Below are 21,111 nucleotides of genomic sequence, written 5' to 3'. Positions count from 1 at the left end.
GATACTTGGCAGACTGGAGAACATATACCAGCACGTTGGTAAATGACAATCTGAAAAATGCACACTGCACTATTCATAAACGCTTACTACTTAAGAGATGCATGGAGCAAGTGGGCTTCACCTTGCATTAGCCATCAACATCTGAATAACTTTTGTAGCACCACATATAAATACTTGCTCTTTGACCCACCTGAGAGGGGAGTTACAAGGAGCAATGTGGGCTGACAGTAAAGTATATGTCCCTAAAATAAACATCCCTTTCTACAGCTGTTCTTCCCCAAAAGAAGAATACTCCAAACAGAAAGTTAAGGTTCCCCTTAATGGAAAAGACATTGTTTCAACCTTCTCAGCAAGATTTCTAAGGAATAATAATGAGGTGGTATGTAAACGATATTTGAGTAAAACAAAAATTAGATTATGCCTGATTCAAAACCCACTGAAGTCAAGGGGAATTTTTTCATTGACTCCGCTGGGCTTTGGATCAAGTCTTTATTACATTTGACTGTGTCACAGAATTGATTGCTTTGTGTATTGATAACTTATTTAACATGATTCTCATACAGTAAAACTTTATGTACATTTTGCCTTCTTTTCAGTGTTTTCATTGATCAGGATTTTTATCCCAGTTAGTTTTTACCTTTACAAGTAAATAACATTCTCATAATATACATAACAGTCCCTGCACTAGGGAATATCAATGGAGTAACATAAGTTGTACTTTAATTACTTGCAACAATATTAAGTTTTCAGGGTTTTTATATATATATATATTTATATATATATATATATATATATATACACACACACACACACACACAGACACACTGTATATGTGTATATACATACTGTATGTGTATTTATATATAGACATACTTTAAACATATACATAAACATAGAAAAGTACTGCTAGACTGTAATTAAGAAAATATTCTGCAAAACATATGCAGTCATTACTGTACCCATCTGACAGACCGGGAAACTGTGACACAGAGGTTAAGCGAATTGTCCAAGTTAGAATCTGCCTCAGTCTCCTGCTCTAACCACTAGACATCCTGTCTCAAAATGAGAGAAAGAATACCCCCTTCCACATCTGGATTTTATTCCCCACTCTGCTGAGTCAACTTGAACAATTCAGTTGTCTTTGCGTGTCAGTTTCTGCTTCTTTTTAAAATGTGTTGGGATCCCTGGATAAGAGGTGCTATATAAATCTAAAATTGCAACATTATCATCTGTGTGTATATGTAAGTATAAACACGCATACAGAGCTGCTTTCATGGAAAGAAGGGGTTATGGCTGATAGGAATGGGATATAAATATCTTCCCCCATCCCATCCCATCCCATCCCATCCCCCAGTGCATGTGCTGGTCTGCCCCCTCAAATGAGCCAATGTCTTCCAGTTGCTCTTTTGTTCAGCTAAGTGAAACCCATCTACCCCCACTTCCTGACCCTTCCTAGAGACCCAAGGCAGTGTGTGTGTGCGCATTATCTTCTTCCTCTGCTCCCCAGAGAAAGTCCCAAAGCTTCAGAGGTTGCGGGGAGCCCACCAGAGGACCAAGTATCCCCACTACTGGATATTATGTTAGTGGTGTCAAAAGTATGCAGCTGAATCTGGCCAAAATTTAAAGACAAAGGTCAGAAAGTGAAATTGGTGCAACTGGTTTGAGACCTTTATCAAGGGAGACAAGAATGCTATTAGTGATACAATAATGATTCAAATTAAAGGTCTTCAGCGTGTGCTCCCTCAATTCTGCTTTAAGAATACAAAACCAGTCCTTCATCTTCATCTTGATCCTAAAAATCCAATTAGTGTCTCCATAATCTAATCCTTCTAAACACTGCTCCACTCCTCAGATTTGTGCTACTGTAATTGCTTCCCTTGCTGATTTAGCAGTTTTTTCCAGTTGCTTTAGATCTAAAGCCCTATATATCACGAACAACAGCTTAATAGACAATGTGCATATGTAGGATGTCTATATCATGTCCTGACTCCATTTTCTGCTGAAATAGTTTTCCTGCAAATGAAGGTCCTGTACTACTGTGACATGCAGCTATTTCAGTATGTGTAATATGAACACAGACCGCACTAACCTGATGAAGATCTTGCATAAGTATCCCAATTTGTGTTTTCCCAGCTATAAGATTTAATTGAGCCAGCAGTTGGACACTCTGCCATAATTTTATTTAGCTCTCTGCTTTGAAGGGCTTATTCTGTGATTTCATTAAATTGTTTAAATTGAACATCATTTCCCTCTTCTGAAAGCTATGGACAGAATAGAAATTAAAACTCCTATTTTTCCTTCCTGTGTCATTTGATGACTATTTTAATCTTTCGTGTGTCTAACACTATGTAAAATTAACATATTATGATGGCACAAGATTTATTTAAATTAGGATTCATGTTCTCTATCTGATTTCATTTGATCTGATATTACATAAATTATAGGGTTTGTTCCTCACTAGCAAATAAAGGACACATCATATACATAGTACACACCTGTAGCATGGTTTGCTATTAAAATATTACAGCTCCCCTTGCAAATAGTTAGTGCTGACATGATATTCTTTATGCATGAAATACAGTGTTCCCTATGCTAAATGCAGTAACGTTATCTACTTGCCAAAGCAAAAATTATAAAGATTTTAATAGTGCCTACACTATGGTAAATACATAATATGCACAGAGATTAGTTTTTTTAAACCAACCTATTATTTTTTTTTGCCTTAATTGCCGTACCAGATGGTATGCACTTCCGGGAAATACCAATATAGTGCCTCTAAATATATGGATCAAGAAGCCAACATAACTTTCAGCTATAAATTTATCTAAACTTCTAAAATTAAAAAACATTCAACACTTGCTTTTTTTTTCAAAATATGTAAAAAAATCTCTGTTGTTTAAACGGACCAAAATATTTTTAATGTTGATTTTTCCTATAAACCACATCTTTTCAAATGTTTTCAGAATGAAGGGGTATTGTGCCTATTAGATTGGCATGCTGAGGAAGAATCAGTGTACTGGGATGTGACAGGCCATCCATTCCCAATACTGCATCAAACCAAGAGGTTTTGAAAAGACACAATTAATTGAAAGCCCGAGAGAAAAATATAGTTTTCAGTTTGAGTGCAAAAATAGCCTTTAACTTTTAAACATTTTAAAAATAATTCTGTGCTAATGAGTAACTTTTTAAACATTATCATCAATATTTATTTGTATTATAGTAGTGCCCACAGTACAGTGTACACACACATAAGATGACACAGACCATGACATGAAGTGCTTACACTCTGATGGGCAAACAGACAAAAGGTAGGGAAGAGGAACAGCACATACAACTGCATTTTTTAGATAATCTATCCCCAAATTCTTGTCTACCAAGCCATTGTTATTTGGCTAAATGCTTGTAGGCCTCATGGTAGAAGTGTGTCATAAGAAGTAGTTTGGAGGAGAGAGTTTGTCCCTTACGGATGTGTTGAGGAAAGGTATTCCCAGCACAAAGAGGAATTTGAGAGAAGTGGAAGGGGGGTAAGACTGGCATCACTGACAGCATAGAGGGCTGGGGGTTCCACCTAAAATACAAGAGTGGCTAAGGAAGGAGGGGCAAAGATGTGAAGGGTCTTAAAGGTGATGACAAGAGGCTATAACATGAGGAGTAAAAAAGGGGAGCTTTTAGTAGTTGGATTTTGTGTGGACTGAAGGAGGAAGGGCAAAGTAGTACAGGGGTAAAAGCAGATTATGGACGTTAAACAGGTGTAATATATTTCAGTAGCAGTCAGAGAGACACACTATAACACAGTTATAACCTCTTTGGCTACAAACTCTCTGATAATGGACTATCGAACACAGGTTCTGATAATGGACTATTGAACAAAAATCTATTAAACTGGATTATATTTATCATTATCAAAGGTACCTCTTTTTTAAAATTACTGTTACAAATGCTGTATTTAAGAATGTGACTCTGAAGAGAGTGGACCTGACAGATGGCTTGCTCAGTTTCATCATTTTTTTGGGTAAGAACTAAAGCTTGCAAATTAATTGAGTACTTGCCTAGAGGCTTCAATACGGTACCAAAATGCATCATCAATGGTCAGATCTGGATACTCAACCCGTCCAACGCCAGATCCCACATCCCACAAGAAGTTCACCTTGCCTTTACGCATCTCTATGGCCAAGAAGTCAGTCTAAGACACAAAAAACAATCTATGGGATAAGGAATCAAATACTTGAATTAGAACAATCTTTATAAATCCCTACCCTTTCAAGCTTCTGAAGATCATTAGTAACCTAATGGGCCTCGAGACCCATGCTCAGATAACAAAATTTGTACAATAACTCCCAAGAGAGATCTAAGTTCAGACCTCCACCTCTTAGCCCCAGGTTCCCAACTTGCCAAGTGATGTGTGTCCACACAATGCTGGGTCACCGACTGTCTCTCTAAGTTGTTAACTGAAATACTATACAAACATTCATTTGACTGGCAACCTACAATAGAAAATATGAGCGTTCTATACATTAATACACACTGCCATCCTAAATCTTCATTTATAGTAGGAAAATAACACATAGCTCAGGATGTTAGGAAAAGAACACTTTTCCCATTCATTGAATTATTATTGATGGTTCTAGAAGCCTGTCTGCTGGAGGGCTCATGGAAAACTGAATCTTTCATTACTACACATTCCTGAAGTTATAGTCTTGACTTGAAGTCATATTAAGCAGGATCTTTGACAGATTTAAGATGATTAGCTACTTCATTCCCAAGGGAAAATACATGAGAAACAAACCAAAAGTCACCCCCGTTGTACTGCAGCTCTTTTCATGCAGTTCATATAGGAGTCTCAGATTTGATTCCTAGCTAAAAACAAAATATTTCCCACCTATGTTATTTCTAAAAATCTATATTAATATACAAGGCAATATTTTTCCCTTCTTCTATGAGAAACAGTAACTAACTAGGGAACCAATAAAACTCCCAGACTCTACGCTGTTTCTTTGAAGCCTCCGAGAAGAAACGTTCTCCTCTTTTTTGTATGTCAGTTATCCAATTTGATTGAGAAACTCTGACAAGGGAAAACTGAAACCACACTTACAAATTTAGCACTTCCAAGATAAAAAAGAAGGTTGTCGGCTACTGCTGTCTTCACATTGACAATGACAGTGTTGTAGCTTCCTTTCTTTATTTCCGGTCTGTACGTGCGAATGCAGTCGCCTCCAGAAGCCACAGAGACTTTGATCTTCAAAGAAAACACAGCAGAGAGAACCTGATTTACAGCTCATTAGTCCAGAGAAAACTTTAGGGGCTTCAGAATAACTGCAAATGGATTTTGCTTTTGTTTCATTTCTGTGTCACATGTATTACTGAGGAGTAAGCAGGCATTGATGCTTGCCATTCAGTATCTGGGACACTGAAATGTGATTTCCTTGTTTAGTAGGATAGATTGTGATTAAGGGCAGTGGTAGCTTTACCTGGCATTCAGACATGATATCAGGAGGAAATTTATTTTACATTAAGAATTACAAGAGTAGATAATGGGGAAGCTGTGGTAGTTCAGGTGGTGGAGATATTCAAAAGTTGGCTCGATAAAAGAATCATAGAAACACCAACTTGACCTGAATGGCTGCTTTATTTAATAAATAAATAATAATAAAAAAAAATAATAATAATACCTAGCTCCTATATAGCACTTTTCATCAGTTGATCTCAAAGCACTTTCTACCAATAATTGATTTTATAACTGCATGGTTTTGTAGTAGCCCCCAACTGAGACATTCACCACTATATATTCCAGATTTCCTTGTTTTATATTAAGATTAGATTCCTTTTCCTGTCAGATGTTGCTGGTTCCATTTTAATGGATCCTTGTTAAGTCTTAAATATCATAATTGATTAGTGATGATTATAAGTTCCTTTGACATTGACTGTAATATTAATAACCATGATCAACTCATTAGGTATTAAGGTGAATGGCGTAGAAAGAAGAAATTCGACAGTAATTACGTGGATCATTTAATGGCTTCTGGATTCTTGGTACCAAAAGCAAGCAAACAATGCTTTCTCCAAGTGAACTTTCTTTTCTGGATACAGAAATGAATTAAAGCTCTGATGCTGAAAATCACTGCAGCACCTGCATAAATTTAAGCATCTGAGTTGTCCCACTGATGTCATTGTTACTACTTATGTGCTTAAAGTTCTGTAGGTTACTCGCTGGATCAGGGCCTACTTAGAATTCAGGTTTGGTGAATTGAGGGAACCCAGTACCTCACTGAGGGCAGCAGAGAGGACTGGGCAGGGTCTTTATGTGTGTCATGTGTGAGATATGTTTTGGGGGGCACTAAAAGTTTTGTTGCATTCATGCATCATTTAGTTTTAATCAACTGATATTTGTATTCCATATTTGTCTCATACGCTTATAATGGGGTCCTATTGCAAACTCCAGACAAGGTTTTAAAATACTAATTTATAAAATTTAACAATTCTGAAATATATCATGCTACATTCACAAAGGTTTAGGAGCCTGCATGCTTGCAACCATTTATATGTTTTATGAGAGCTTTTTATGAACCTGAAAAAAAACACTGAAAGGATAAAAGATCAAGAACCGTAAAAGAACATGGTTTACTGGTTAGCAAAGACAATCTAGAGATCCAGACTCTTTCTGGCCCATCAGACATAGTGCTATGTGAATTTGGGCAAGTCATTTAATTTCCCTCCATGTTGCCTTTCCCATCCATAGAACAAGGATAACAATAGGGTACAGAAATTCTGAGAGGTCAAGCACTTTGAAGTCTGCACAAAATGTGTTATGTAGGGGAAAAGTATGATGATGATGATGAACCTGCCCTTCTGTCTTACCTATATTTTTATGAGAATTTGAAATGCACTTTATCAGATGGAGCAGACATGTCACGGCTCCATTATTGTGCATACATTCCTTTCAGCCACTTGTGCTCCAGAATGTTGGTTTTGTTTGAATTATACAGGAGCGTAACTGAATGTTCATCTCTTAGGATTTTCTTTACAGTTTTCCTGATTGTTGCGGTCAAAAGCCAAATAAGTTTATTATCACTAGTTGATCCCTGAATTTAAAAATTACATTGGAGATCCAGACTTGGGACTCAGTAACCAGGTAAGAAAATATACCCTTATCTCAAGCACAAGGGTCTATTAAATTGTTATCAGGAGAAGTAAATATCAAGAAAATGGGAAAGCAAGTGCACTCTACATTTTCAGTTAGCTTGAGATGGTCCAAAAAGGGGCCAAAAAGCAGCCAACCCCATATGTTTCATAAGTAATGGAACTGCTACAAAATTAGGTTTTTAATACCTATGCTGAGGCAGAAAACATCTTTTTGGTATTGTTTCAGTATTAATTTGTGCACAACTATCGAATGAGGGACATTTTCTCCTCTGTGACCCCTCCTTGTACCCTTATCCATGTTACCCCCAAATTGTCCCGTCGTACTAACATTCCTATAAGTATTCCCCATTCAACAGGGCTGTGTTGTAAATGGGGAGCAAACCATAGGGAAAAAACGGACATCAGATACCCTGGGTTCTGTCTATCTAGATATTTATACTGCACTCTTTACCATAGGAATTTTGGACTGGGATGGCTTCTTTTGCTGGATGAAAGGATACAAACTACCCACATAGAGTTACTGAGAAAGAAGTGCTTACTGAATTGGCCTGTTTCCGGGCTTGGTTTATCAGTTCTTTTATTTGAGAGATGTTTTTCCCCAAATTGTCCTGAAGTTCTTTGACTGGTTTGAGTTTATCCAGTAGCCGATCTGCTTCCTTTTCTAGGGTTTTAACAGTGGCATCTGCGGCAGCAACTTCATATGAAAAAAAAAGCAGAAATTTAGAAGGGAGAGTCTGATAAAGTGGACACAAACACCAATAGCAAAATCCAAGAAATTCTGACTGAAAATTCAGCTTCCTGAGACAAGCAAGGGGATAATAACTTTAGGAATGTTTTTAGACTCATTTTAAAATTGCAATGTGAGGAAAGGCAGGGTATGGATCAATAGTTATGTCTGAGAATGGTACTGGTAGAAAAAACTGTGGTATAATACAGCTCAAGTTCAGAGTTTACCTTTCTTCTTTACTCCTGCTTTAATGAAACGTTGGATTAAAAGAGCAATTAATTAGTTATTTGCATAATAATTAGATAATTAATTTTAACTTAGTTCTATGGTCACAATTAGAAATTTTTTTATCCTGATCACAAGTTTCAGATTACCCCATGTGTGACAATAATTGTGATTAAAATATTATACAGACTGTTAGCCACTGTATATTTTTTCCCATCTCTCAGATGAACTCCATTAGTTTACATAAGGATCTCCTCTCCTCGAGTTCTAGGATGACTGAAATTCCCTCCCACATACAGCCATCCAATAGTCCCATAGCTTTCTTAATCTCCCTCGATCTCTAAGAGATCTGAAGAGTGAAACATCTGACTTCAGAGGTGAAAGTAAGCCGGTCCGGTCCGGTATGGCATACCGGCAAGAGCCGGTACGCCATGCCAGACCGGCTTCCCCAGGCCAGCGATTTAAAGGGCTTGGGGCTCCTGGCAGCAGCTGGAGCCGTGGGCCCTTTAAATTGCTGCCAGAGCCCCGCTGCCAGAGCCCCTTGGTGGTGGAGGTGGCTCAGGCAGTGATTTAAAGAGCCCTTTAAATCACTGCCGGAGCCCCCAGCTCCCACTGCTACCTCAGGGCTCCTGCAGCAGGGCTCAGGCAGCGATTTAAAGGGCCCAGGGCTCTGACTGCTGCTACCCCAGGGGCTCTGGCAGTGGGGCTCAGGCAGCGATTTAAAGGACCCGGGCTCCAGCCACTGCAGGGAGACCTGGGCCCTTTAAATTGTTGCCCAAGCCCCGCTGCCAGAGCCCTGGGGTAGCACCAGCGGGGCTCTGGTGGTGATTTAAAGGACCAGGGGCTCCCGGCTGCCACGACTGCAGCGGAGCCCCAGGCCCTTTAAATCTCTGCCAGAGCCCCAAGCCCCAGGATAGCAGTGGCAGCCGGGAGCCCCCGGGGCTCTGTGGGTGATTTAAAGGGCCCGGGGCTCCGCTGTGGTAGTGGCAGCTGGAGCCCTGGACCCTTTAAATTACCCCTGAGCCCCAGGGCTCCCACTTGCCTCTGCAGCTGACAGGTCTGGGGGTGATTTAAAGGGCCTGGGGCTCCCAGCCGCTGCTACCACCTCCAGAGCCGTAGGCCCTTTAAATCTTAATTTAATGGGCCTGGGGATTTAAACGCCCCACCTCTTCCGGTTGAGGCCCTGCCCCCTGCTCAGGACTCAGGCATACCGGTAAGCCCTTTAAGTTATTTTTATCCCTGTCTGACTTGCATGGCAGCTGGAGTCCAGGAAGGAGAGTGTGTGTGGCTGATATAGTAGGGGAGCAAACCAGTAATACAGTAGGAAGGCAGCCTCAAAAAAATTGGATAAGGTCCAAAGAGATATCCACATTTTGGATGTTTATTGAAACAGGATAATAAAGATATACAAGGCACAAGTCGCTAGGCACAAGTCACCAGGTTCTTGAGAAAAAACAAGAGCTCCTATGTTAATCTCTTTCTCGTCACTTTCAGATATGGCATATTGCTTATGGTACATCCTGTGAGAATAATTTAAATCTTTAGTTCCATTGTTGCAGCATTTAAAACAGTAAATGTTCTAATGCAGCACTAAAATGTGGCATTATGCAAAAGTTTTTGCAGTAGGCAATGAGGCATCAGACACTGAAAAATAGCAATATATATATATAAATACACACACACCCACACGCATATATGTAAGCTTTTGTGGTAGACAATGAGGCATCAGATATATATAAACACACATACACACATACAGATTTCTGTAGGCAAGGTATAGAGACGAGAGAAACAAAAGAAAATATTGCAAGATAATATTTTTAAAAGGTGCAAAAAAAAAAAAGTCAAGTAACTTAGAGGACAGGATTTGTTTGGAGAAACTCATTACCCACTACTCACCCCACAGCCAGAAATGCACAACTAGAACTTATTTGTCAAAGTTAGGCAGATTTACTGTCTTTTAAACTGGATAAACGGGTGCCTAACTGCCAATCTGATCACTCATCCACGTGACTGAATTTAGGCTTCCAACTTTAAGAGACAGATCCTTTTGTCTTTTTGTTGAGACAACATGTTTCTGAACACAACAAATTATATTATATCTGGGATTTATTGAACTATGCAGCATGCTGCAATTTAAATTGTTGAACTTTTCCCATGAAACACGAAGGGTCTTCCAGTGAAAATTCTAACATAATCATCACTATATGATAGCAGGAGTCACGTCAATGCTAAAATACAAGCAAACAACCTCACTGGAAGTCCCTTTTAATTATTGTGCCTCAGAACTGCCTTTATGCTGTATAAAGAAAACAATAATGAATATAAAAGGCGTCATTAAGTGTATCCCTAACAGAACTCAATGCATCCGATGAAGTGAGCTGTAGCTCATGAAAGCTTATGCTCTAATAAATTTGTTAGTCTCTAAGGTGCCACAAGTACTCCTTTTCTTTATAATAATATGGAGGCTATACAAAAAGATTCCTATTACAGCAGTGTACTCTAGTAAGATCATGTACTGAATTGTAACAAAAAAGATAGTGATATGCTATAAATCATGGCAGCAGGGAAAGATCTTTCTTTTGAGGGGAAAAACTTACAAACAAAATAAAGATCTTACTGTTCTTGGTGGAATCTTTCATAACTGCATTTGTTTTGGCCACATCATCTGCAAATTTGCTGTAGTTGTTCTTTAAACCAAGGAGGTTCTGGTTGAGGTCTTTAATCCTAGCCAGTACATCATTTGCAGTGGTGTTAGCTTGTCCAGCTTTATCTTTAGCTGCTTGCACCTTCACAGCTGTATCTGTGGGCAAGAAAGGATCAAAATGTCAGAGCAGTCATGAATACAGATGGCAGAATCAGACCCTCTGTCTTTCTTGACCTGACAGTTGCATCTTTAAAAACAAAACAAAAAAAACCCAGAATATCCAGTCCTGTTTAAAAGTAGAGAATGAAACATCCTCTTAGCCAGATTAATTTTTCTATTAAACCATTCCCTGTGCTGGGAATAGCTGATTAACCTTGAGAATGAAAGTGATGATCTTCAGAAACCATAGTATGGGGGAGCCCTTTGATGTGTTGGTGAAGACAGTACAGAATATTAATCTACATGATCCACATAACTCAGCTCCTCCTCTATAGTTTATGGTTACTTTGAAGTACAGCTGAGTGAAATATTTGTGGTAATAATATTTTTCATCAAAATGTGGCTCCTTACAAATTACCTGAACTGTGTGAAATTGAGCATTTTTTCCTTTTGCAACAAAGTTTTGAGTGAGATGATTTTCAATGATAGGTGTGAAAATGCTGTGGAAGCTATTAGATATTATTGATTAGGAAAGGGGGGAGCTCAGTGGCTAAGGCACTAAACTGAGGCTCAGGAGATCAGAGTTCAATCTCCTGTTCCACCAAAGACTTCCTGTTTGACCTTAGACAACTCACTTAGGCTGCACTCTGTGAGGAATTCTGCTTCTTGAGGAAGGATACTGCCCAGAGCACCCTCTGGGTGGGCTGGTTCTGATAAGCCAGCTTTGTTTTGGAAATACAATTGAACGCTTTAACACTATAGTATTATTAATAATATTTTACAAGCATAAGAGTGGGATCTGATTATTTCTTTACCTATTTTTCCCCAAAGTGCCTGAGTATATTCCTTCTGACCTCCTTGTGTGATATCTACCTTAGAATAATGTAAATTGAGGCCACTGTGTTGCTTTCCTTTGACATTTATTCATTGAATACCTTGTACTTACTTTTCATCACACTATAAAATACATCCATTCCTAAGTATGTGGGTCCTTGTCCTAAGGTGAACTGCCCTCCTACTTTGATTCATAGATACTAAGGTCAGAAGGGACCATTCTGATCATCTAGTATGACCTCCTGCACAACGCAGGCCACAGAATCTCAGCCACCCACTCCTACGAAAAACCTCACCTATGTCTGAGCTATTGAAGTCCTCAAATCATGGTTTAAAGACTTCAAGGAGCAGAGAATCCTCCCTCAAGTGACCCGTGCCCCATGCTACAGAGGAAGGTGAAAAACCTCCAGGGCCTCTCCAATCTGCCCTAGAGGAAAATTCCTTCCTGACCCCAAATATGGTGATCAGCTAAACCCTGAGCATATGGGCAAGATTCACCAGTCAGATACTACAGAAAATTCTTTCCTGGGTAAGTCAGATCCCACCCATCTAATATCCCATCTCAGGGGATTAGGCCTATTTACCCTGAATATTTAAAGATCAATTAATTACCAAAATCACATTACCCCATCATACCATCTCCTCCATAAACTTATCGAGTAGAATCTTAAAGCCAGATAGATCTTTTGCCCCCACTGCTTCCCTTGGAAGGCTTCCCTTGGAAGGCTATTCCAAAACTTCACTCCTCTGATGGTTAGAAACCTTTGTCTAATTTCAAGTCTAAACTTCCTGATGACCAGTTTATACCCATTTGTTCTTGTGTCCACATTGGTACTGAGCTGAAATAATTCCTCTCCCTCTCCTGTATTTGTGCCTCTGATATTTTTATAGAGAGCAATCATATCTCCCCTCAACCTTCTTTTAGTTAGGCTAAAGAAGCCAAGCTCCTTGAGTTTCCTTTCATAAGACAAGTTTTCCATTCCTCGGATCATCCTAGTAGCCCTTTTCTGTACCTGTTCCAGTTGAATTCATCCTTTTTAAACATGGGAGACCAGAACTGCACACAGTATTCCAGGTGAGGTCTCACCAGTGCCTTGTATAACGGTACTAAAGCCTCCTTATCCCTACTGGAAATACCTCTCCTGATGCATCCCAAAACCGCATTAGCTTTTTTCACAGCCATATCACATTGGCAGCTCATAGTCATCCTATGATCAATCAATACTCCAAGGTCCTTCTCCTCCTCCGTTACTTCTAATTGATGCGTCCCCAGCTTATAACTAAAATTCTTGTTATTAATTCCTAAATGCATAACCTTACACTTCTCACTATTAAATTTCATCCTATTACTATTACTCCAGTTTACAAGGTCATCCAGATCCTCCTGTATAATATCCCGATCCTTCTCCGAATTGGCAATACCTCCCAGCTTTGTATCATCCACAAACTTTATTAGCACACTCCCACTTTTTGTGCCAAGGTCAGTAATAAAAAGATTAAATAAGATTGGTTCCAAAACTGAGGAACTACACTAGTAACCTCCCTCCAGCCTGACAGTTCGCCTTTCAGTACGACCCATTGCAGTCTCCCCTTTAAACAATTCCTTATTCACCTTACGATGTTAATATTGATCCCCATCTTTTCCAATTTAACTAATAATTCCCCATGTGGCACGGTATCAAATGCCCTACTGAAATCTAGGTAAATTAGATCCATTGCGTTTCCTTTGTCTAAAAAATCTGTTACTTTCTCAAAAAAGGAGATCAGGTTGGTTTGGCACGATCTACCTTTTGTAAAACCATGTTGTATTTTATTCCATTTACCATTGACTTCAATGTCTTTAACTATTTTCTCCTTCAAAATTTTTTCCAGGACCTTGCATACTACAGATGTCAAACTAACAGGCCTGTAGTTACCCGGATCACTTTTTTTTTCCTTTCTTAAAAATAGGAACAATATTAGCAATTCTCCAATCATACGGTACAACTCCTGAGTTTACAGATTCATTAAAAATTCTTGCTAATGGGCTTGCAATTTCAGGTGCCAATTCCTTTAATATTCTTGGATGAAGATTATCTGGGTCCCCCGATTTAGTCCCATTAAGCTGTTTGAGTTTCACTTCTACCTCAGATAGGGTAATATCTACCTCCATATCCTCATTCCCATTTGTCATGCTACCATTATACCTAAGATCCTCTTTAACATTATTAAAGACTGAGGCAAAGTATTTGTTTAGATATTGGGCCATGCCTAGATTATCTTTAACCTCCACTACACCCTCAGTGTTTAGCGGCCCCACTTCTTCTTTCTTAGTTTTCTTCTTATTTATATGGCTATAGAACCTTTTACTATTGGTTTTAATTCCCTTTGCAAGGTCCAACTCTACTCGACTTTTAGCCCGTCTCACTTTATCCCTACATGTTCTGACCTCAATAAGGTAGCTTTCCTTGCTGATCCCTCCCATTTTCTACTCCCTGTATGCTTTCTGCTTCTTCTTAATCACCTCTCTAAGATGCTTCCTCATCCAGCTTGGTCTAACAACTCCTGCCTATGAATTTTTTCCCTTTTCTTGGGATACAGGCTTCCGATAGCTTCTGCAGCTTTGATTTAAAGTAATCTCAGGCCTTCTCTACCTTTAGATCCATAAGTTCTTCAGTCCAATCCACTTCCCTAACTAATTTCCTTAATTTTTGAAAGTAAGCCCTTTTGAAATCAAAACCCCTAGTTGCAGATTTATTTTTGTGAATCCTTCCATTCAGTTTGAGCTGAATTAGCTCATGATCACTTGAGCCAAGATTATCCCCTACAACCATTTCTTCTACGAGGTCCTCACTACTCACCAAAACCAAATTGAAAATGGCATCCCCTCTCGTCAGTTCAGCAACTACTTGATGAAGGAATCCATCAGCTATCGCATCTAGGAAAATCTGAGCCCTATTATTATTACTAGCACTGCTCCTCCAGTCTATATCTGGGAAGTTAAAGTCTCCCATGATCACGCAGTTTCCATTAGTATTTACTTTATTAAAAACATTAAAAAGGGCTCTATCCATATCCAAATTAGATCCCGGCGGTCTATAGCACACCCCAAGCACTATCGTAGGAGAGGCTCTACTAGTTTTCTTCCCCAATGTAATTTTTGCCCAGACGGACTCTGTCTTATCCATTGCATCGCTTCTTATTTCTTTACATTCTACCTCATCATTGATATACAATGCTACTCCACCACCTTTATCTTTATTTCTGTCTTTCCTAAACAGCACATACCTTTCAATACCTGTAGTCCAGTCATGACTACTATTCCACCATGTTTCTGTTATCCCTATAATATCTGGTTTCACTTCCTGCACCAGTAGCTCTAGTTCCTCCATTTTGTTACCTAGGCTCCTCGCATTGGTGTACAAACAGCTTAATTTTTGCTGTTTGGCCTCGCTCACATTTTATACCCTATTATTAGGCACAGTCATTCTACAGCCAGTAGAACCTATTAGACTGGTATCCACAGTGCCCTTCCTCCTTATATGTAGTCTCCTACCCATGGCTGTATCCTTTCTTAGTTCGTTTTCTTCCCTCTCAATGCTAAAATCCAGCATGGAGATTACCTGGACATCTCCCAACCATCTCCCCCAAATTCCTAGTTTAAAGCTCTCTTAATCAGTTGTACCAGCCTCCATCCTAGAAGTCTATTTCCTTCCCTACTCAGATGAAGTCCATCCCGAGAGAATGGTCCTCTGTCCATGAATGCCTCCCAGTGGCCATACATCCCAAAGCCCTCCTTATAGCACCACTGCCTAAGCCATCTGTTGATAGTCATAATCTTGTCACACCTTTGTTGCCCTTCTCTAGGAACAGGCAGAATCCCACTAAAGATCACGGGAACCTCGATTTCCTTAAGCGTCTTCCCCAGCCTAGCATAGTCTCCCTTAATACTTTCCAGCGAGAATCTAGCCGTATCATTTGTTCCCACATGAAGGATAATTAGGAGACTCTTTCCTGCTCCCTTTAGGATCCTTTTCAACCTCAGGTCTACATTCCTTATCTTAGCACCTGGAAGACAGCACACCCTTCTATTCTCTGGATCAGCTCTAGTTACAGGCCTGTCTATTCTTCTCAATAAAGAGTCCCCGATCACAAAGACCTGCCTTTTCCTGGTGATGGTGCTATTCTCCAGTCTCTCCCATGTTCCCTCTGGATGCAAGTTCTTTCCATTCCTATTCTCCCTTATAATTCTCTTCAACCCATCCTGTATCCTCCTGGGGCTCATATTTGGTATAGTCTCCATTGACTCTTCCCCTTTTCCTATAGGACTAGCCGCTCTTCTCTTCTTCCTTGCCCTTCCACCTTCAGCAACTACCTGCTGAGCCCCTTCTTCATTTTCCAACTCTGCAAACCTGGTCCTAAGCTCTATTTCTCCTTCACTAACCCCTCTTTTCCTCTGCCTGGTTCTTTTAGTCACATGCTTCCACTGATCACTTTCCTCACCCAATCTCCCCTCAAAATTCCCCAGCCCTGCTTCCATCTGTAAGTCTGAGCTTTTCCCTTCAGATACCTCATGTCTTTGCTCCATCATCTGCTCAAACCCCTTCCTATACTCAACCAGACTTTCCACCTGCATCTCCAAACCTCAGATCTTTTCCTCCATCAGCTCTATCAGACGGCATTTCATGCAGAAAAAACTCTTACCAGGTCCCCCCTCCAAGATCATGTACATACTACAGCTTCCACATCCAGTCATCCTCATTGTGTCTTCCACTACATGAGTCACTCCCACTGCTGCCTCCGTATCTGTCATAGCCTTCCCACCCAAGTCCTGTTAATCTGGGAAACACAAGCCACACCAAAAGACCACCCCCCACAGAAAAACATACCCCAAACAACCACCACAATATAAACTCCCCTTCCAAACTCCTACTCAGACTCCCCTGTTTTCAGCTCCGTTTGCTAGCTCCTGTGCCACTGCAGCTATCTGTCTGAGCTTTTTTTTTTTTTGTGTCAAGTCTGAATTATTGGTTCAGGCCATTCTGTTTTGTTGAATCTTTGATAAGCCAGGGATATGACTAGAGTAGTTTGCTTTTTAATTCTCTGTTTGATAACCAGTTTACTGCATTTTCCTATCTTTGACATTTATTTGCTACAGATTTTAGACTTTGTTTTAATCATATTTACAAAGCACGCCATTCGTGCACTCGTGCCCTTGTCCCAAGAGCAAAAACTCTCTAACTCTAATCTACATTGCCATTGATTGCTTACTTCATATTTCTTCTGCTCTCTTCACATTTAGTATTCCTAAAGGCGACGGCCTTCTGAGGTCCATTCTGCTTGATTGAGACATCTATCTGCACACAGTCACACTAGTAGCTGTAGCAGTAACTTCACAAAATTAACTAAAGTATGCATGACATAGCACAAAATCTCATGAATGAAAGATTTCAAGGATCTGGGTGAATAAAATAGAATATCTCCAGTTACATGAAATCTGGAAGATGCAAAAATGTGTGAAATAAATTGGTGAAAAATATTGCATGGAGCTTTGTGTGCAGTCCTTCGAGAACACCTCAAAATGGATAGATAATAACTTTTCTTTGGTGCAAATTTCCAGGGCATTTTTTCAGTTTATAACAACAATGAGCAGTTCTTTAGAGAGAACAGACATAGCAAACTACATTCTGAAATAGATGATAGAGCTTTTTTGTTTTGTTTGAATGTTTTGTTCGAATGTTTAAACAAGCATTCAGTTTGTAAGTGTCCACTATAATGAAGTTATAATGTATTTCTCTGTCCCTTACTAGCACCACAAAAAGTATCAAATATATGGAGCTCTTGCATATTAATGAAAGACTCTTTGCTATTAGTTATATAGTACCATAAGTTGCATAGCACCTTATGATAATAGAAGAAAGCCTGTCCCTGTCCTGAGGAACTTATAGTCTAAATAAGACACAGCACAGCAAGTAATGACAGAAGACAATGGTCTGAGGAGATGTGGGGAATAGAGGACAGATACAACAAATAAGGATCACACAGTTTTGTTTCTGAAGTTGTTAGGTTTAATTCAGATTTTTATCAATATTGTGTTTTACTCTTCCTATTATTTAATATTATTGGGAGAAGAATGTCAAGCATGACAGCAGGAGCAGGTAACATAGCAGCAGAACTCAGTGGTGGATAGCTAATGAAAGAGGTAAATTTTAAGGAAGGAAAGTGAGGACAGATGGCACACTGGACCAGAAAGGCAGTTACAGGGACAAGGTCAACATGCAAGAAGGCATTCAGGCCCCAGTGTGAGAAAAAAGAGAGGGCAACAAGGTATAGTGTAGGATGTGAAATGGGATGTCGAAGGAAAAAAGGAAACAGGACAGAGCAAAGACAAAGTTGTGAGCCCCTTAGATGCTGAGGATGACACTCTTATGCTATTTTAATAATAATTACTAGAGCAATCATTCATTAAAAGCTTGTCTACATTGGGAAGTGATTGCGAAATAAGTTAAGGTGTGAATTAAAAGTGCAAAAGCAATTCCACACTAGCTCTCTGTGGACATTCTTATTGTGCACTAAAAGTGCCTTTGTACAATTTATCTTAATCCATGAACTCTTCAAGTGGAATAAGTGTCTATATGGGGACCTAGTGCAGAACACTTATTCCACAATAGCTATTCTGAGCTATTTCCCTATGTAGACAAGCCCTAAGGTAAAAGAGCAATAGTTCATTAGCATGTGTATATATTCTATTTCTGCATGTATCAATGTTTATATATAAAAAAGTGCAGGGCCACTAGTATGGGACACACAATCATTTATTTATTTCACAAATGACAGTGCTGGGAAAATGATATACTATTTACAGAATCTACCATGATTCACTGTTGACTGAGCAGTATTCTAAAGTATAGGTGGACCAAAACGACTCACTCATTTGGGTCTCTCTAGATACAGACTATCGGGAGTCCTTTGGGCAATTTGAGATTATTTATCCCAGGTCTCTTTGAACTGTTTGCTGATGCCGTTATCATCGTTCTTACCATTCTGGGAAGTACTGTTCTGAAAACAGGTACTATCAGGGAGCACTCGCAGCTTCTGAAAAAGACTGATTGCCTAACAGTACGCCATCACTCCTTTCCAGAAGTACTATCTTCCAGAAGTGGGCCATTTGAGAATGACAAAAACATGGCAGCCCCTACAAGCCCAAAATTCAAATGAACACCAGGCATTTGTGTTCAGTTCAGTTTCCCTCTTACACACAGTGTACATTCATTGTGAAAGAAGCACTGTGGCTGAGATAGCAGCCAATGGATGGAGTGTATGTAGACAACAAATAACACCTATACACATTTTTAAAAAGATGCAAGATGACACAATGAAGCACAACTGAGCCCAGTGCTTCAGCACTTTTTATACTTACCTTTAGGAATGGCTGCCAGCTTTCCAAAGGTGTCATTCAAAGCTCTCAGGAGATCAGAATTCTTTTCATCAGCATTTTTCAACCTGTACTGCATACTATTCAAGATATCCCCATTTTCTGCAGAGAGTACACATACAAAAAAGCTTTAACGCATTGTTTTCACTGTGCTGTGTTTATGTAACACAGACAGACCCTGGTCATCAGCAGGCAGGATCAAACCCTAGACCTCTGAAGTTTAGTGTATGAGCCTCTATTGCATGAGCTAAAAGCCATCTGGCTCTTAGTCAAGCCTATAGCAGACTCATCAACCTGTACATGGTCTAGGTTGGGGCGGCCAACCTGAGCCTGAGAAGGAGACAGAATTTAGCAATGTACATTGCCAAAGAGCCACACTAATATTTTAGCAGCCCCCCATCAGCTCTCACCACTCCAACCTGCAGCACCTCCTGCCTGCTGGCAGCCCCACCAATCGGTGCCTCCCGCTCCCTCTCCATGCCTCCATCCGCCGCGATCAACTGTTACGTGGCACGCAGGAGGCTCTGTTGGGGAGGGGGGAGAGCGAAGGCTCGGCAGGTACAGGGGAGGGGGCAGAAAGGGGTGGAGTGGGGGGGCAGGGCCTGGGGCAGAGCAAGGGGTTGAGCAATGAGCAGCCCCCAGCATATTGTAAAGTTAGCATCTATAGCACCAGCCCCAGAGTCAGTGCCTAGGCAAGGAGCCGCATATTAACTTATGAAGAGCTGCACATGGCTCCGGAGTCACAGGTTGTCATTAGATGGGGACAGACTGCCACACCAAGCAGGCACAGGTTACATTTAAACATTCATTTGGTATGTACTGTAATAGAACAGACCATGAACAACCCATTTGTCATCAATATACATATATTTAATTAATTTACTAAGTTACTGCAATGAACATATGTAACACTCAGTTCCAGAGTTTACTAATGCTATCTTCCATATTTTAAGGCACCTATTTCTTTTGTATCTAAGTGCTTGATTTCCTTAGACTACCATATGGTGATACTTGGTGCTTATAGAGGGATTTTATTAAGGCTCTCAAAGTGCTTTTATGTACTCAACACTCCTGTAAGTACAAAATAAGACAGACAGAGGTTAAGTGATTTACCCAAGGCCACCCAGTGAGTCAATGGCAAACCGGGCAGAGGACCCAAGAAGCCAAACTACCAGACCTGTGCTTTAAAGATAAGCAACATTAAACTTTTCTATGGTAACCTCACAAGTTCTTCTTCAGGTGTCTGCCCTAGGCCAATGGTTCATCCATTTTGAGTGACAAAACAATACAATAGGGTAGTGTACTATCACCATTAGCATGCTATTTCCCAATTCTTGCTGGACTTTTTCAAAGTACGGCAACAACTGCTGATACAATGTCCAGAGAAAGGGCATGAAACCATATTAGCGGCATCATGATCAATATTAGGAGGCTACATCAAGAAAAAGTTATCATGAAATATGCAGATTGATTTTTTGGGGGGAAACTTGTTTGTAGATAAAAGCATATATCAAAATTTGTTTAAACTGAAAAACTAGTACAAACCAGAGGATCAGTAATGTGATAATCAGTACATGAAGGATGAAACTGACATTATCCTTCACAGATAAGTCAATATTCTTCACAAACTGTTTTGCATAACAGTGATATTTTTGCTGGAACAACATGCTACATAAAAATGATTTTTCAGACTCTTCAGAGAGAGGCTCCAACTGAAGTTATTTAGAAATCTTCATTTCAAAAAGTCCAGTGTACAGTTTGGGGGAAAAATGCTAATTATGTCTGAAAACACCTATTTGGGGGGACATTTTTAATCACTTATTCCCATTATTATGGAGCTCTTTGGAGTTGAGGAACAGAAAGGTGGGAATTTCTTGGCTTCAATGTACTCCATGAATCAGAATAACTGATTGAACTGATAGCAGAAGATGGAGAATAATTTGTAGAAAAGGGGATGGGGTATAC

General features: G+C 39.8%; 1 protein-coding gene across 2 annotated transcripts in view; it reads right to left on the bottom strand.

Annotated features, from left to right (window-relative positions):
- LAMA2 (laminin subunit alpha 2) overlaps positions 1-21,111 on the bottom strand; it is a 492,564-nt gene that overhangs the window by 48,252 nt on the left and 423,201 nt on the right. For both annotated transcript variants that reach the window (XM_038397415.2, XM_043510932.1), the window contains exons 42-46: positions 19,132-19,248; positions 10,713-10,895; positions 7,680-7,834; positions 5,093-5,236; positions 4,050-4,183 (exon numbers count right to left, since the gene is read on the bottom strand). In XM_038397415.2, coding sequence (XP_038253343.1) covers positions 4,050-4,183; positions 5,093-5,236; positions 7,680-7,834; positions 10,713-10,895; positions 19,132-19,248 — 733 coding nt within the window. The remainder of the gene's footprint in view (positions 1-4,049; positions 4,184-5,092; positions 5,237-7,679; positions 7,835-10,712; positions 10,896-19,131; positions 19,249-21,111) is intronic.

Source organism: Dermochelys coriacea, chromosome 3 (genome assembly GCF_009764565.3).
Source record: "Dermochelys coriacea isolate rDerCor1 chromosome 3, rDerCor1.pri.v4, whole genome shotgun sequence".
NCBI lineage: Eukaryota > Metazoa > Chordata > Testudines > Dermochelyidae > Dermochelys > Dermochelys coriacea.
The sequence above is the reverse complement of the archived record's forward strand: the minus strand, read 5'-3'. Positions and strand labels throughout refer to the sequence as shown.